General features: G+C 29.7%; 1 protein-coding gene and 1 long non-coding RNA gene across 8 annotated transcripts; one reads left to right on the forward strand and one right to left on the reverse strand.

The window, feature by feature from the left end:
- The first annotated feature begins 29 nt into the window (after positions 1 to 29).
- Positions 30 to 19019, forward strand: LOC107998016 (rho-related BTB domain-containing protein 1). 7 transcript variants are annotated; one of them, XM_062085673.1, is made up of 16 exons: positions 4672 to 4812; positions 6320 to 9194; positions 9963 to 10324; positions 10917 to 11020; positions 11178 to 11375; positions 11933 to 12140; positions 12418 to 12660; positions 12735 to 12820; positions 13008 to 13134; positions 13233 to 13367; positions 13854 to 13877; positions 14340 to 14490; positions 14567 to 14697; positions 14775 to 15017; positions 15099 to 15247; positions 15360 to 19019. In XM_062085673.1, exons 3-16 carry the CDS (start codon positions 10145 to 10147, stop codon positions 15592 to 15594), a joined length of 2214 nt encoding a protein of 737 aa, XP_061941657.1. In that variant the 5' UTR covers positions 4672 to 4812; positions 6320 to 9194; positions 9963 to 10144; the 3' UTR covers positions 15595 to 19019. The 7 variants fall into 7 exon arrangements, with proteins under 7 accessions (XP_061941656.1, XP_061941661.1, XP_061941657.1 ...); XM_062085674.1 differs by lacking the exon at positions 4672 to 4812 and adding an exon at positions 5902 to 6238; XM_062085672.1 differs by lacking the exons at positions 4672 to 4812; positions 6320 to 9194 and adding an exon at positions 30 to 1187.
- On the reverse strand, positions 530 to 4129 carry LOC108000256 (uncharacterized). Its single transcript, XR_001766480.2, has 4 exons — positions 3864 to 4129; positions 1815 to 3684; positions 1425 to 1741; positions 530 to 1218 (listed from the first exon to the last, which is right to left on the reverse strand). It is a non-coding gene; the product is annotated as an uncharacterized LOC108000256 (long non-coding RNA).
- Positions 19020 to 19134: the final 115 nt, after the last annotated feature.

Consider the following 19134-nt stretch of genomic DNA (forward strand, 5'->3'; position numbering starts at 1 on the left):
ACAAAGTTTATGCATTCAAGAAACTTTTTTAACTTTATTATTTTCTTTTCTTCATTTATTGACTAAAAATCTAAACAGAATTATTTTAATAGAATCTATTCGATCTAATTTTTAAAAAAATTTGTATAATATTGATTTTTATAATATATTTAAAAATCATTGAAATCGATGTGGACACACTTTTTCTACAAATTTGTCTTCTATCGTTAAAATCCTATACGAAATGGAGACTGAAAAGAAAATAATATAAAAAAAACTGATTTTAAAATAAAAACACTTTCAACGATTGCTGGCTCATTAAACTTATTCTTTGATTATCAAAGCCTTTTTCATGCTTGAATTTATCTTATTCTCTTTTTCAATCACACAGATACACATATACATTCATAATTTTCTCACATTGTATCTGAAATTCTTTGTGCAATGCGGAAATCACTTCTCATTAATCTTATCATGATCTTTCCATTTAATTCGCATGAAATTAATTCTATTTTAAAATCGTTCTTAATTTCTATTAAATCGTTTGCAATTCATTCATAATTATTATCAATTTATTTATGACTCTATCTTTTAAAAAGGCAATTTTTTTCTTAAAAAAATTGTGAAATCTCGCTTGACTTTTTTCATCGCAATTCGAAGTTCATTTTCAATTATCACATCTTATATTCCTAAAAATATTTACTTTGTAATTGATTAAATAAACAAATAATTAATAAATAAATACCAACTTAAAATATCAATTAAATAAAATAATAAATGCATATTCGATCTTAACACAATGACCAGTTAGATATAACGCATTGCAACGTGTTCTAAGTTGTTGCGTTTATCAGTCCTATACACAATTTAAACTGTTACTTAACAATCAACTTCAAACACTTAAGTCCACCTCAGTGTCTGTCTTCTTTCGTGTTCGTTTAACGGACTTGATGAGCTAATGGTAGCCCAAGTTGAGGCACAACAGCAATGTAGAAATCCCTTTCGGCTGTAATCTTGCGGATTGTTTGCTCGTAGTCGTGAATCGCGTCAGACATAAGATCCACGACAGCTATAAGTCGGCACAAAGGAAAAACTGTTGTTATCAATTATCATGCGAAAGTGCAGCGTCGTTCGCGAGGAACGCAGAATAAATTGCATTTTTTTCGACGGGATCGACGGTGAAAACGTGTCGTATACGTGGATAACAGGTAAGCATTTCACTAATATTGAAAATATCATCTACAAATGAAAAAATATATAAAAATGTAGAAAACAAAGAATATAAAATATTATTATTGCATATATCTCAAACCTCAATCTTCAAAGGAATTTAATGAATTTTAAACATTGCTATAATATTTTAATTTGAATGAAAAAAATTGCAAAGAAATTGCATTTTGCTTTAATATTTTAATTTAGATAATTAAAAGAAATTCTCAAATTACCAAAATTCTATTAGATTTATTCTTCTAACAAAAAGAAAATATAAAATGCATAAGAAGATGCAAGAAGGCGCAACATCTCGAAGTCATTGTAACATTCGACGTCAGCGTTTCAATTCAATTACTACGCAAAATTGCATTGCGATTGAAATGGAATAAAGCATTCAGAGATTAATAAAATTCACTGGAATATATTTTCCTTCGCCCGTTTTCTTCTATATCACGCAATTTGAAATTTATGCATTGAAATTTTTCTTAAGTTTTCGACGTAATGAATTATATAAGCATTATTCCAATTACATGGTGTATGTCTTAACGAGCTGGAACGAACAATTAATTAATCGATTAAATAGTACTATTTGAATGGATTGCATAACAAAATGTTTTCTTTACCTATGCAGTCACAGTCATTTCAATTTTAATTTCAATTTTATAATATTGCAAGCAATTTCTTGATGCAAATCAAATTTCAAAATAAATTTTCAAAAAATGGAAATTTGATTATAGTCTATAAAATATATAGTCTATATATTCAAATATTACAATCTTCAAAGCATAGTATAGTTTCAAAAGCAATTTGGGTTCTTCAAGTTTTAATGTTATTTCCCTTTCAAAATAACTTCAATATTGCAATTACATTGAAATTCATTCATAACTATTATGTAACCATAGTTTCCAGACTCTTTGCCAATTTCATTGCAGAACTTTCATAAAATGAATTTATAAATATAAGCAAAAATACTATTTCAATCCTTCGTACTTGGAAATCTTTTTGCCAAATCTTGTTGCATCGAGTAACAATTAAGTTATCCATTTCTTCTTTTTCCTTTTCTAGTTTAAGCAGTCATCCTTACTAGATTAAAATTCTCTATCATCTCTTTGCGACATTCAACAAATTCTTTATACTGTCAAATATTTCAATATGTAATCATTTCTGCATCTTCCTTTTAAAAATCCATTTTAAGAAATCCAAGAAAAATCTCCGAAACATCATCGATCGTTAGAATTCTAAAACTGAAAATTGGCCCAAGGGCGATCGATTAGACGAGTACAATTAATTCGGTTAATTTAATGATGGCGACTGTGGCCGCCAGATATACAATCCTATCTTGCCGCACTGTACAAGGGTGGATTGATTTTTCACCCTCTGACGTCACGAGCGAGGCTAGCATGCGCGTGAAACAGATGCCAACCGTTCCAACGCTTTTTATTTCCACATCTCGACTTTTTTTTTTGCGTAATCTGCCGGTTGATATCCCTTTATCGAAGTCCTATAATCTCGATGATCAAAGTCAAATACTTTTCTTTTTTCACAATTCGAAAGAATTAATAATATTTGCTTTTAAATTCAAAAAATGGAAAAATTAATTTTAATATGTGTACAAAATAAATTATATTTTATAAAACGGAATTTTAGATTTGAAAAAATCTAAATTCTTTAAGATTTCTTTTAAATTCTTAAAAGACAATAACCATATATTTATTATCTTAATTTATCAAAAATTAAATGCGCGCGAATATCAAGTAAAAAAAAATATACTAAGCATTTCACAAGCAATGTTGTATCAAGATAAATCATTATCATACTTTAAAATCTTATAATAACTACAATTAAATGCTAACTGTTATGACACAAATCATTGACATCATGGTAGATATTCAAAATCTCTCTAAAACAGATAAGTTAGTTAGAGGAAGAAAGAGAAAAAAAAGGGTAATATGATGGGATAGTTGTGGTAATGGAACGAAATAAGACATGTTGGAGTCAGAGACGAGTTCATTCAATGTCGCATGATTGGTCGACTGCTCGTTGTTTTCTCTCGCTTGAACTCTTCTCAATGCCTATATTTCCCTTCTTTCCTGTCTCGATGATTCTCCCTTCCTGGCGCTTTGATTCCCTCTTCCTCCAGCTGATTTAGATGGATAACGAATTCGTCGTCAACAATCGAGTTGATCCTTTGAACGTGCACATGTGCATTGTCGAAATGGTGGGATATATTTCTAGGAGTCTATTTCTAGGATATTAACTATCATCAATTATCTGAGCATGCATTTCCTATTTGCTTGAAATTATTACTCCATTTTCTCATGAAAATAAAATTTCGTTGAGTAATAGTGCACAATTTTTTTTATTTATTTTAAACAATTTGAGATAATTAATCTTCTTTAATCTTTAAGAAACTCTTTGAAACTTGTTTGCAAATAAAAAATAAATAAAACCTAATATAGTAATAATTACTGTATGCAAAGCATAAATCTCCATCTGTAATGAATTATTATTAAATTTTTCATTCAATATTTTGTATTTTATACTTATCAATTAAGCAATAGAGAAATATAAAATAAAAACTTGGAAAAAATTATACTATACTATATCCATATTCGCTACGAAAAATTATAGTATCTATAACCATTCATAGTAAATGTCTAACGATTAATTACCTTTAATCTTTTCAATATGTATTTATAGGTGCCATATTAGTCAAAGGATTATAAAAGATATCCAGATTTAATCCCATTTTGTTTTCCAATCAGAAATTCTCACGAAATTCCAATCTTCATAATTTCTAAATTATTAAAAAATGTTTGATTAAATTTCAATACGTATTATATTTAAAAAGAAAAAAAAGTATCACAGATTGTTCAAGCAAATGTCAATATTAAGACGAACTAAACGTGATGGACCGTCGAACGACGAGGGCCGATCTAAATCCATGAGGGCTGTTTACCACGCTTGACTGCTTCATCTGCTCCCCACTTCGATTCGCCAGGACGTCAGCTGGAACTTGCGTGGTGCGTCCTGGGTGTGCAGCGTGCCGCTGCAGCTTCTAGTCCATTGTCACGATCCGAAAGACGATAGAGACAGAAGGAAAAGAAAGAAACTTGCGGTGAAAACTATCGACTAATCAGACTGCGTCTCAATAAGGCTTGTATCATCGAGCTTGAACATACGTAACCTCACTTTTGTCACTTCGTCGTCCCGTTTTTCATTTCGTATTATAAACTCGCGAACGTTAGTGGAACACGAGTTTATGGACTCGTCTTTCTTTAACAGAGACACTGTTCCATTAAATATCACAGTGCGTGTAAATAGACGTGATTTCGTGAATTTGTAAGATTCGTTTCATCTATGCAAAGTGATATATGTAATACGTTGCGGACATAGACGGGCGTCGAAATTGTCGCATGTTCTCGCGCTTCATTGTGCTCGAAGAAACCGGCGTGAATGTTCGTATTAATTGGATAGTGTACATTGATGAAACATCTTTTTCTGTGTCGATTTGTTGACGTGGTACTTGAGTGAATATATGTTGGAAGACAGAAAAATAAAAACAAGAGCACTGCCAGTATCAGAACCGTTTGTCAAATAAATCAATCATCTTCTAATTTGGTAAGTGAAACAATTTAAATTTGAACATTGCAATGACGCAGAATATATATATACGTTTAGATGCATTCAATTGACACATTAATCTTGCAGTTGATTGTTAACTGTTGCTGTTTATAAAAGTTTCTAAAGAATTATTTAAGTGTTTTATTTTTTGAGAGAAACCAGAATCCATGCGAAAACATCATTACGTGTCAACTATTCGTATCAGTGTTCTCTATGCTACCTCTTTGTCTAACCTTTGTTCTGACTTATGTAAGAGACCACACTGCGTGCAGGCTATGTCCCTGGCGTAATACGTTGTTCGAAGCGATCACACGTGAATTTTTTCCTATCACATCTTTATAGAAAATTTAATTTATCTAATTTCACTCTTCGATAGAAAAGAACTTCATTAATGATAATATCTTGTTAAAGCAATCTTGATAGACGTCCTGTTGTGCATCAACAGCTGATTGATATATCTATAACGAGCAACTTCGATTAATATTTGATAACATATGATAAATGTAAAATAAAGATTTAATATCGAAACGAAATTTAATTCGAAAATATATCTTTGTTAAATTCTCGTTACAATCCTTGAAAAAACATACAAGAAATACCTTTGTTTAATAAAAATTTTATTTCTATTATTCTGAGCCATAGATAATAGTTTGGGTGTCGTGATGTATGTTACTTAATTGTTCGATTGGTTAGATGCATAGATGATTAACTTAGGATTTCTAAATAGTATTCCATCCTGAAAATGATAAAAGAGTAGCGTAATCGCGTGAGCGTCGAAAGCGATTAGCCGTTAAAAGAGGTCGGCAATAGGAGCAGCGTTTACTTAATTAATGCGGTCGCTACGCGGCTCGTTGACCCCGCTGCAATTCTCGGACTCTTGGATTGTCCTTCGACGAAATTGATTTACCGGCCGGGCAGGGACGAATGTTGTTTCTCCGTCGGTTTAAATGCGCCACCATTTTCTCTTTTTTCTTTCCCTTTTCTTTTTTCATTTTTTTTATACTCTACTTTACCTCTTTTCGTTCATTTTGCTGACCTCTCAACAATTTTGTTCTTCTGCAATGCGTCAACGGACTTTCTGCACGCAATATATGTCTATATCACCTTGAAGTTTACTTTTAGCAATAAAGCAGATTTGGATAAAATTACTCAATTTAGTCGAAAAATAAAGTGATTATTATAATAGTAGGCTAATCAACATGATATTCTGAATTAGAGAAATTGTTGTATATATTTTAAAGAAAAGAATTTTTTTATATGTAATTTTAGTGGAAGTTGAAGATCGTCAATAGGTTATGTATGAATCAAACAAGAAAAATTTATAAAAAATCATTATTGAAGATATATGATTTAAAAGTCAAGAATTGTCTCAAGAATTAATATATTGTGAACATTAAATAAATTCATGAGCAATTATCTATATGTATACATTTGCATAATTCACTTCTTTTCAAATGATTAATTCAAGAGCTCGTCACGCAAAATAATTTTTCCTTCATCTTAGATGACGAGGCCTTGAGATAACGCTGCCTGAAATCTACGGGAAAAGGAAATCATCAGTTTCTTCAAATATATCAAAAGTTTAAATGCTTTTCGGTTGAAATCATTTTCTGATACCTACTGAGCCTCGACCTAGTTGGGAAGTTTCATTCAAAGCCGCTGCGTAATACCCAAAGTGTTCCTCGTCGTGAATGAACCGTTCGAAATTAATCGTTCACCCTGCTGAAATGAAACGAAAACGAGTAGAATGCTAACATTTATGGACTAATGTCATTCGTAAATAAAATCTAAATAGTAATTCAAAATAAAAAATAATAGAATAAGAAAGATAGAATTAAGAATTAATAGGAATTTAGATAATAAATTAAAAAATCGATGGATTTTATTCTTGAGGATAAGAAACAAGATTTTAGTGTTAATCTTTTTATGTATATTTATTGTATTTGTATATATTTATATATATTTATTATTTTTTGTATTATTTATTTACATATATGATATTAAGTAATATCTTCTTTTAATGTAAAAAGAATATTTTAGCTTTTTATTTTTTTTTTTTTTTTAGTTTTTAGCGTAATTTAAAATAATTATATATAATGTATAAAATTATAACATTTATGCTCTTATAAGTTACAATATATTTATTCTTATTAAATAAATGATATAAAACAATCTTTAAATTTTATAGAATTTATAATGAATTTAAATCCAAAGAATTGTTATAAAAATGGCAACCAATTCTTTAAAATATAATTTTTTATTTCATATATAAATATTATTCTATAATTAAAATTAAAAAAATCAATTGATTTTTAATTGAAAAATTTATTTGTATATCATTTCTTCTTTTATTGTTAAATTTTTTTTATAATAACAATTTATTAATCTTTAACCTATAAAATTTAGCTAATAATTTTCAATTTTTTAAGGTCTAGAAAATTAAAATAGAAAATCATAATCATGACATGTGATTAAAAATTGATTATTTGCAATAATTATATAATTATATATATATATATATATATATGCAATAAAATTCTCTGCATTTATTTCTAAATTAATAATTGCACAATAAATTCAAATGCATTGTATCCTTTTCATCTTTCGAATCGTTGAACATTTCTGATCGTTCAGTAATTTATTAGAATAATGACAATCTTCATGCGCCATGTAATCAAGCTATTGCAGATCGATAAGACCTTGCGAGAAATCGACAACAACTTGTAACTTGAGTTGCGACGAGTGGAAACGATATTTAATTGTCGATGCATAAGTAATCGTGCGATTCTCGACCGCTCTGCCATTATCGATTGTCTTGTTCTTCAAAATTCGATCTTTTTTTTCTTTTTCTTCAATGATTAGAAAGTTTTCTTGACTGTCAGATATATAATTGACTCGCAAAATTATTATTTTTTTTTGAATAATTATTTTAATAATTTATATTTTTTTTATCTTTAACAAAAAATTTCTTTTCTTTTATTATATATTAAGTAGTTTTTATTATTAAATTTATACGTTAAACTTATTTAAATATTTGTATTTAGATATATATTTATTAAGTAATTAATAAAATGATTTGATAATAAATCTTCAATAATTGAAGAATTAGTATTTATTTTACATTTACAAGTAATCTAATTTTTAAAATAAAAAATTCTTATTCGAAAAATGGATTCATATATGTGATTTTCACATCATGATATGGTGATTATTCTGCATACACATTATAAACATATCATCTAGTGATTATCGACGTGTCCGCATAAAATATAGGTTTTATATCATAGCCAGAGACGGAATAATGTTGCTTCTTCTGTCAAGCGACTGTCTCACCTGTCTTATACTTTTATTTATATTTGACAGTTAATTGGTCGAATTGTATATATAATATATCTGTTTATTTTTTTGATATACTTTTTATGAAAGTTTCAATCTTATTAGATTTTTTTCTGTTGAATATGCGCAAATAAAAAATACATTATGCAAATAAAAAAAATCTATTTAGAAAAAATGATCAAACATGAAAAACAGATTTACTTAATGTTGATAGAGATCTTTCTTTTAATCCTTTTATGTTCAATGTTGCATACATGTAATTGTAATACTACTTTATTTAGTAATGAAATAATTAAATAAATATATTTATTTAATATTTTTTATCTTTTTTATAAAAAAATTACAAAAAAATGTTTCTGTTATTAATAGTTGATTTTTTTTAGCTATCTCTAAATAAATTCCGAAAGAATTAATAACTTATTAACTTATTAATTATTACCTTATTATTTTTACTGAAAAAAATTTGAGGTTATAATTTTTTTTCATCGAAAATTGATTTTATAGTTTGTTTGAATTGTTAATAATAAAATATTAATTCAAAGTGATTACAAGAGATAATATACAATCTACTTAAACGCAAAGGAAACCAACGTTTAATCCATTCAAGTATTTCGTGACGAATCAAGATCTCTACCGTTTCCACATTCGGATTGACCTAATCTATGTATAACCGAATCGAACGTCACAAATTGTCTTGAAAATATCTTGGGTTTCGTGCCTAGTATAAATTAGAAGCCAGTAAGTTTCGGTGAAAATTGGTGTGAACCGGACTAAGCGAAGGTTCGAAGTTCGGTTAAAAAGCGGTGTGACACCATCTATGACAGTGTCATTCTATACACCGTCGATGATTCAAACCTCGTCCACGAACAGGACAAATCCCTTGTGTCCATAGTTCGGTTCAGGGTTAAGGTGATAGACTAAGGTTGAGGTTGAAGTAACGAACGTTCGATACTAAATATAGTGAAGGCGCTTGCGGGGTCAAATCAATAGGCATTCTGCGTATACATGTATATTCACGGTGCCTGGACGTCTGAACATTGCACGTAAGCTTAAAATAATCTATTCACGCCTACGTGACCGAACGACATCGTGTCTGCACGTGTCTGCATCGTTATCAGCGACTTACTAATTTTGCGTTGAAACGCCAATTTGGAACGTAGACCCACGTTCAAGAGTTCATTGAAATACTTTTCTATTCAAGAGTTCATTGAAATACTTTTCTATTCAAGATCTGGTCTCATTTTTGTTTTGGAATCTCTTCGTTGTTTTAAAGTCTTTGAAATACATAAAATGCAGCAAAAGTAAAATCTTGTATTACTTGAGATTTTTTATAGTTGATAGTTACTTTTGCATTGAAATAATATATTTTTAAGTTAATTTTTAATCCTTTGAAATGAATTTTATTAATGACTTCTGATTTTTATGCTATAATTTAATTTATGAAAATGGAAAATCTCTGATTCAAAAGTTCATCTTAAATTTCTCATAAGATTCACTTCACAATTTCTTATTTATAAATTTGCATTCGTCTTACATTATCTTATGTCCAAAATCTTTTTCTTTTACAAAAATCTTAAAAAAATAAATCATCAAAGTATAGACAATTTCAAACCAATGATCAAATACATGGCTCAAAGTGTGTTATACAATTATATTATGCGATACGAAGATCTTTATATGCAACCTGTTTGTTTCCTCGTTTGTATCTAAATAATTTTTTTTTCTTCTAATTATTAGATCGTTTTTAGAAACTTTTTTAAGGACATCGTGTGAAAATCCATCGACATTCACAGTATATGTATAAATTTCAGCATTGTTAGCTTGAGAAAGGGACCTCGAGGATCGACGCGCGGCATCATCTTTGATTCTGTGAAGATCGGATGTGGACATTGCGCCATTCAATCGGCGGAACGGTAGCAACGGAGGTAACCGCGTGTTTAAACGACCTGGCACGTGGGTGGGTGTATTGGATGAGAAGGGGTGATTGTCGGTGATGGACAATGAGCAACCGCATCAGGAACTGGTCAAGTGTGTGGTCGTCGGCGACACGGCAGTTGGAAAGACCAGGCTGATATGCGCAAGGGCCTGCAATAAACACGTGTCACTTTCGCAACTTTTGACAACTCACGTGCCCACCGTTTGGGCCATCGACCAGTACAGGATATACAAGGACGTAAGTTCATGAGGTTCTTGATAATTGCGCTAATATGTTGTAGGTGTCCGTAAATTGTTCGGTAGAAGTTCAATTTGGTAATTGCGATGATTTTAATAGAGTATCTGGGGATTCAATATCTGAGGTTTTACTTATTCATGATTATCTGCGATAAGTAATTGCTTTTGCAATTTTGTTCCTCCTGATCTATGACACGAAAAAAAAAATTGATTTTGAAATTCAAGCAATTAACATATTAGTTAATAATTTCATCGAGATTTTAAAGTGAAAGTCGTAAGAAATTGTAAAAACATAAATAAATGATCTGCAATTGTTCTCAATATTTTTCTTCGATATTGAAAAATAAATGATTGCATATAATGTTGCATATAGACATTTAATATAGTGGATAAGTAATAAATTTTCAATCGAAGAATGGATTTCAGAATTTTTAATCTGGGAATAAATATTTACTTACCTCAAAATTATCATTTCAGAAGATTTGGAATTTCTATGTTATATTTTCATCTTCATGAAAATCTCTGTATAGATTTTACGTCTAATTAATTTAAATAATTTAAAAAAATTTTAATAATTTAAATTAATCCATCAGGTCTTAGAACGATCCTGGGAAGTAGTCGACAACGTGAATGTCTCCCTGCGACTTTGGGACACATTCGGTGATCACGAAAAAGATCGACGTTTCGCGTACGGCAGGTAAAATTATCAAATAATTATCAAATATATCAACAATATTCTGCTTTTCGATATGGATTTCATTTTTCACTTTTTTCACTAAAAAAAAAAAAAATATTTATATTAAATATTCTAAATTACAATTAAAAAAAAAATCTATAAAATTCTATAAATACAGATCAGACGTCGTGCTACTATGTTTCTCCATAACCAATCCCGTTTCGCTACGGAATTGCAAGGCGATGTGGTACCCAGAAATACGACGGTTCTGCCCGCAGACCCCCGTGCTGTTAGTGGGATGCAAGAACGATTTGCGTTACATGTACCGAGATGAAACTTATTTGAGCTATTTTCGTGATCGAAGTCCATTCGTGAGGTACGTTATCTTTATCAACAACTATGTTTAACCGCATTTTCCTTTTCCGTATTTAGAAGCAACACACCTTTCTCATATCGATTTTTTCATTCTATATTGAACCTCGTTCAAATGCATTGATGCTTCCTCAACGATCGACCTCTTCGGCGAAGTGTGTCAAAGTATTGATTCCATAGATGCTCCGTGATTCTTTTAGATGCATTGTTCTTATTAAACAGAAATCTTTTTCTATCTTTTTCTTGTCAATTGAATGTATTGGCAATTATGAAGAATTATCAAATTATCCGAATTTTTATTAATTGTATTGACAGTTTAGAAGAATATCTTGATTTACGTAATGGAATTTTTATTCGAATATTCCACGTGATATGAAAGGAGATTAACTGAGCCTTGACATATTAGAAACTCTCAAGAGATTCTTAAAGTTCATAGTGACTTTCAGGATTTTCTTTACGATCGTTCTGGATAATACTTTTATAAGAACACGTTTCATAAGCGATGTCCTTTAGAGTTGATATTAATTTGGAATTATTTTTACTGAGATAAATGATTTTCAGAGCTACGAGGAAGAGCGATCTGGTGATGCCTGATCAAGCTCGAGCCGTTGCACGTGAACTTGGCGTTTGTTATTACGAGACCAGTGTCTTCACGTATTACGGTGTTAATGAAGTGTTCGAAAATTCGATACGTGCTGCCTTAATTGCGAGGCGTCAGCAACGATTTTGGATGACGAACTTGAAGAGGGTGCAGAGACCTCTGCTTCAGGTATATAAAATTCTATTAAGTTGCTGAAAAAAAGAAAAAAATTTTAATTTATATTAATATTAATTGAATTTATATTGAAATATTCGTCTAAATGATTTATTCCCATTCGTTGTGAAGATTCCAATAATTTATGATGTGAAAAAAATACGAAAAAATTAAATATTAATAATATTTTTTAAATTAAATTGATATTTTTCAAGAATAATTAAAAAACTAATGAAAATATTCGGAAGGAATAGTTTAATTTATTGATAATATTAATTATCATCAATTTCAGGCACCATTTTGTCCACCGAAACCTGTTCCACCGGAAGTGTGTTTAGCCGCAAGCACTTATGAAGAGAATATGAAGACACTATGGACAAAGCCTGTTCACACTGATGTGACTTTAATAGCCGGAAACTGCACGTTTTCCGCTCATAGGTGTCTTTTAGCCGCTGCATCGCCTGCATTTCATCGACTTTTCTCTATGGAACTTGTTCAAGAGCAAACACCTCGAAGTTCCAGCGAATCTAGCATGGTGTTTCATACTTCTTATCATTTTTTTACTATTTTTTATCTTACTTATAAACATCGTTTTTTATTCTTCTGAAGGTAAGTACGTTTGGTGAAGCAACGGTCGGTGATTTCAATGATGACACCGAGTGCCTGATTCGTATCGATCAATCAAAACCTGCAAAGTAAGTTTAGAAGCATGCTTTATATATTTAATAATTAAAAGAAATGAAGAACTTTATAGAATATATTTTAAATATTTTATTTTACTTACCATTTATTCAAAAATAATTAATAATAATAATATATGATATGGTGATTTTAAATGAAATTAATAAAAATGATATTGAATAAATTTTATTGAAAATATAGAGTTTGGGAACAATTGAAGCGACGTTCGAGCTTTCAAGTACTGCCCACCATGGACAACCAAAAGAAACCAACTGGTACTACCAGAGATCTTAATCATCCTGCCTTCCAAAACATTCGTGTATGTTTGGTAAGTTTCTATAAATATAAGAAATAATTAAATATTTCTCTGTTTAATTTATAATAAAACTTCGATCATTATTCTTTTTCTATTTAATTTACTTATAGACTGAAAATACAAATGGAATGCAGCAATCAACGACAGTGGTTACGCTGTCTAAATTAATTACGCCGCAGGCAATGCAGCAATGTTTGCAGTTCATTTATACGGGCAGCTTGGATAAACGGTATCATGATCTACAAGTACGTTGCGTCGGTAGAATTATCTATGCGGGCAACTACACCCGTGGATTATTAAAATTTTCTTGTTTAATTGATGCAATAACTTGTGTAGATCGATTTTTTTTACATCATTATTGCATAGAAAAAAAAACATTTATTTATAATTTTTATATAATAAATGTATATAATAATCTAAATAAGTTTTGTACTTTTCCTTTTAAACTATATAAGTATAGTTACGGTAAATCTATATAAATAGCTATTGAAAAATTAATTTTTTTAAAGATTAGATCAATTGGTAAATGTTCCAGAAAATTGTGTGAACATTTTGTAATATTTGTATATTCAAATATACTGTTGGTGGGTTTTACTATTTTGGATCGAAGATAAAGCCGTAAAGTAAAATATTTTTCTTATTGGAGGAATACTTTGTGCAAATAGTAAGTTTAAAGCTTAAATATGCTACCAGTGCGGTATGCGGTAACTAACGCGGCTCTATTCTTTCAGACAGCTCCTATTGGGCTTCTACTGGTTAGTACAATGTGAAATATGTTTGCTGATAAGAGCATACACATACATGATATTGTATACGCACGCATAATGTATAGACATTAGCTAAAAGAAATATCGATTCACCGTTTTCTACAATATATTAGATTATTGTCATATTTGTCATCATTTTAGCATGTTACTTATTATTTATAAATAAATTTTAAACAAATTTTAGATGATATGTATATTATAAATTAATATATATAATTTATATATATATTATGATTCATAAAATATATATAAATTTATATAAAAGGTTTATTTCTACTTTTAAGAAAAAAATTGTATTAAAAATCATTAAATCATTGATCATGGGTGCATGGAAAACATTATCAATTTTTTTTCAGCTGACAATCTAAAAATGGATTTTAAAAATTTCATTTCATAATCATATTCTATTACAGAAAAATATTGGTTAATTTTATTTTCTTTCACGTACAGGAAATTAGACAGGCAGCGGAATTCTTGGAGCTTCCGCAATTGTTGATGGTGCTTGGAACTCTACAAACTAGAGATCAATTTAATAATGATCTTAATAATCGCTACAAACAAGTAGTGAGACAACGTTTAGAAGATATTTGTCTAGAACAAGGTAGAATATTGATAAAAAATTTAATTCAAAATAATTATTTCTTGTTTTCAATCATAAAATGTGATTTTTTTTTTAGGACTCTTCGCCGATGTAACATTTGAATTAGATGATGGAAGTGTTCCAGCCCATAAAGCGATTCTCACTGCCCGATGTGATGTGATGAAAGCTATGTTCTCCGGTGATTTTCGTGAAAGCAGTGCAAAAGTAGTAAGTACTTTTCTTTTTTAAAAATTATTTTAAAAATTATTTGTTCTATGTGATGTGTAATAAAATTCATTGAACAGATAGTGTTTCCTGGTGTACGTGAATACACATTTCATAAACTGCTTTGTTATCTCTATACGGATGAAGTGCCAGCAATTTCCTCTGCCAGATGTTTGAACCTCTTAGAATTGGCAAATCGTCTCTGCTTACCACGACTAGTGAACTTGGTCGAGAGCAGAGTAATCGAAGATCTCGAGAGGTTGTCTCAAAACGAGGGAAACGAGGCCGTGGAGAACTGTCTGAGATTACTGGAACCGTGCAAGGTCAGCTCTTTTTTCAACGACCACTACATCGATCCACGAGTCCAATTTCTGATAGCTCATTCTCCAATTTGCATGTTGTAGTTACATAATGCCGATCAGCTAGCTGATTGGTGTATGAATTACTTATGCGTGAATTATAACAAATTGTGCAAAATGTCTCCACGAAGTGTGCGTCTTCTACATCCAGAGAATCAAGAATATTTAAATGAGCATCGATGGCCTCCGGTGTGGTATGTAACATTTAGAATGCAAGATTTTAAACTGGAAATTGATTCATTTTATATAGAAATAATTAAATAATTAAAATTATGAATTATTCTTTTTTCTTTTTTTATTAAACAGGTATTTAAAAGATTACGATTATTATCAAAAATGTTTAGCGGAACGAGATCGAGAGAATAAGCCAACATTAAAAAGAAATCGTAATCAGTCCGGTTGTTTATGCTTTTCTGGCACTAGTAAAACTAGAAGAGAAAGTTCCAGCGGTGGTGAAGGTACAGCATCATCAGCGAACAACGATCCACAATCTGAACGACCTTTGTTCGACTCGATCGAGTCTGGTGAACAGGTTGTATGACAAGAGCCCAGCGGCCTACGCCGCTCAGTCCGATTCATTTTGGTCCTACCCGTGCTCATGGTCTTCATATGCACCATTTTTACTATTTTGATACTGCTACAAATTTATACTTAAGAAAATTTAAACGCCGATAACACAATTTATGCACATTGAGGATGCCTAAAAGCAAAAAAAAAAAAAAGATAAAAAAAGAGGAAATAGATCCTCTAATTTTTTATCAATCTTGTTTGTCGTACGCAATGAAAATGAATACTTCTGTCTAATATATGTTTCTTCTTGTTTTTCTTTGTCTTGAAAAATAACGTAAAAAAAGTTATTCCAAAATGAATTGTAATTCATTTAAAATAATTGGCGAAACTGTATCTTTTGTACAATTTCAATGGAGATGAATCTGATATCTATATTGTTGAAAAATCTATTTAAAATGTGTACGATCTTTTAGAATTTTAAACGGGCGTCCGTCGTTTGTAAGCGAATAAAACAAGATGGTGCCTTTCATTGACGATTCGTCGTTGCTGCCACAGCGACCTTTAAACAGGGTGATGTTGAATCACCTGGACAGGTTTTAATATGTTTTTGATTACAAATACGAATTGCAGAAAAAAAAATAAATCACAATATAAGTTGAAAAATAATCTTGCATCCCATTTTCCGTCAATGAGCACGGCACGTTTTTCGAATGTGAAGAACGTGAATGCTTTAAATTGCTCATCCATTCTGATCACATAATAAGTGATTTTTATACAAGAGATATTTCGGTGGCTGTTGAAATCTTTGAGATTTTTCAATTTTTTTCTGTTAATATTGTTCAAGATTTCTGTACATTCTTACAAGAAAATTTCTAAATCAATTTCAAAAAGAATTTTAGAATGCATCAAATCCGAATTGCATTTTATACCGAATTGTTCTGCATGGAAATAATAAGAAATCTTGGACAGTATTTACTTGAATGATTATTATAATTTCCACTTCTCTCTCCCTACAAAATTATAATTTAATTTTACAAAAAGGGAGCAAGAGGGAAATGTTGGAGAATAAAATCTGAATCAGAAAAAGCCGCCGAAGGAAAAAAAATTTTCAAGAGACGATAAAAATTTGCCGTACTTTTATCGATGCGTGTTAGACTGAAGAAAACGAGCAATAGCTTTAGTCCATAATAGAGCGTAATTATATTAAGCGGTATACATAGTTCTATAAGAAATAACTATTAATGATAAATCGACGCGGATTTTTACATTGTTTGTACAGCATCCGACGACAGGCCATGCTTCATTTCTTGGGTTTCCATGCGACAAAATTACGATTTCTTCGAATGCGAGGAGACCTCTCGTATTTCTACTATTTTATAACAATTTATGGCTAAGTGAAATTACTATTTTCATCTTAATTGTCGATTAATATTAAATGATGAGGACATATGCAGTTCAATCGACGTAAGTAGGATCGTCCAATAAAAACTGCAACATATCGATCACGGTAATGGGTTACTTTTAGAATTATAAATTGCGATTACATCGGTAAGAATAATTAATAGCTAGATAATGAAAGAATGAGAGTGAATCGATTATTCATAATGATTATATAATTATGCGAATCCACCGTTCGTAAAATATAGAACGATGTTATGTTAGATGTATCTCTGTGTCAGAGTGAATCTTCGCGTATATTATATATTTTCTTAGCAACTTGTACTTTATAAGGCACAAATTGGTCCTTGTATATCGAAGAAGCGTAATTATGCATCGTTCAAGCCGGTTATGATCATGCATCAATCTTTTAATTAGAATATGAAGCAACCTGTACTATTAGCAGTCGGTATTACAAATATTTAATACTTGTTAGATCATTTTTTGCCGTGATTATTCAATCGATTCATTATTCAATCGATTCCATGCATTATTTCGCAATGAAAGTATGTTTGAATGAGTGAACGAATGAGAGAAAATGAGGGAAAAGAATTAAAAATTGCAAATACACAGTGACTCGTAATTTTACATTATATATCTCGTATTTAAAAATATGTACAAACACGCGTGATAAATATTCGTAAAGTTTTGGAATAATTATTCAAATTATTAAATTCAAACATTTGAAACGAATTGAAAAGGAGAAGAAAAATTAAAAAATTGCAGCCATAAGATGCATTACTGCCTGATTTGTAAGAAATTAACGGAAATAATGTATACGCGATATATATATCTGTTCCGGCGAGGGTGAGAATAACGTCCCACTTGTACGCTATGTCAATTTTAATGTCAATGTTATCCTTCGTCATTCCTAAATGTATATTTTATACTGAAATCAGTAAAGTAGGATTAAGGATACAGTTATATAACGAAGATATAAAGCGATAGAAGATCGAAAATTTTAATTTTCATATGCATTTTAGTCATAATTCCCCAAAAGTTTAGGTTAAATACATTTTGTCAATGCGTACAAGGCATTTGCGAGCATTTAAAATTGTAAGTACAATGATTGTAAATATAAAATTTAATGTAAGAATAATTTATATCAACGAATAGAAATCTTTTTTACTGTCTATTTTCTTTAAAGTAAAAATTTTTGAATTTCTCAATGTATTTATTCATTCATGTTTTTTTATTTTAAATTTTAAATTTATATGCTCGCAAAGCCTTCGATCCTAAGCCGAGAATGATTGTTGCAATTGCGACCTCTGTTTCGAATCGTACGAATTAATTCATTTCTCACTGATAAAATTCAAATAATTTGATCAGATTAAGAATTAAACATAGGTATTGATAAAAAATTATTGCAATGTTCTATATTAATGAACGTGTACAATTTTTCAAAAAATTCAATATGAATTAAATCTTATGGCTAACAATTCTTAATGTTTCTATATTAAGATTTATGTTTTAAATTTTTAACTATTCCGTATACTTAATTTTTCTATTCTTTTTCTTATATTTTACGATCAATTATAAGTTATTTTTAATCTTCATATTCGCAAACATTTTCAAATTTAAATAATTATGCGCCAATAATTGGACACAAAATTTAATAAATATATGACAGACAGCAAGTGAATAGTACTATCGAACAAATACTATTTAACAAATTTCAAATTTTATAATTATCTTTAGATATAACGTTTAAAGATATCTTGAGAATCATAATGAAAACAAAATAGAAAAGAAAATTAATAGAAAAGCGATTATTTGGAGGTCTCAACTGACAATCCATATTGATTTTCGGATATCTCAATGACCGTTAATCAAAATAATGACATTTACGTCAAATTTAATTTTATTCACCTAAGAATAAAAAGTAAAGCTGTATATACATATATATATGCATACCGCTTTGAGAAATATGATTTTTATCTTAAGCTAAATTTTAATATTCTATTTTCAAATGCACAGAAACAGAGAAAAGTGATAAATAAATTTAATTTTTAACTAAAATTGGTATTTTTAAAAATTGTGTTTGAAAAGCAATTTCATACATTTTGAACAATATATATTATTTTCATTTTAATATCAAAAAATATTTGCAATTAATTTCTAACACAAATTTTAT

The sequence above is a fragment of the Apis cerana genome, linkage group LG15, assembly GCF_029169275.1.
Source record: "Apis cerana isolate GH-2021 linkage group LG15, AcerK_1.0, whole genome shotgun sequence".
Lineage (NCBI taxonomy): Eukaryota > Metazoa > Arthropoda > Insecta > Hymenoptera > Apidae > Apis > Apis cerana.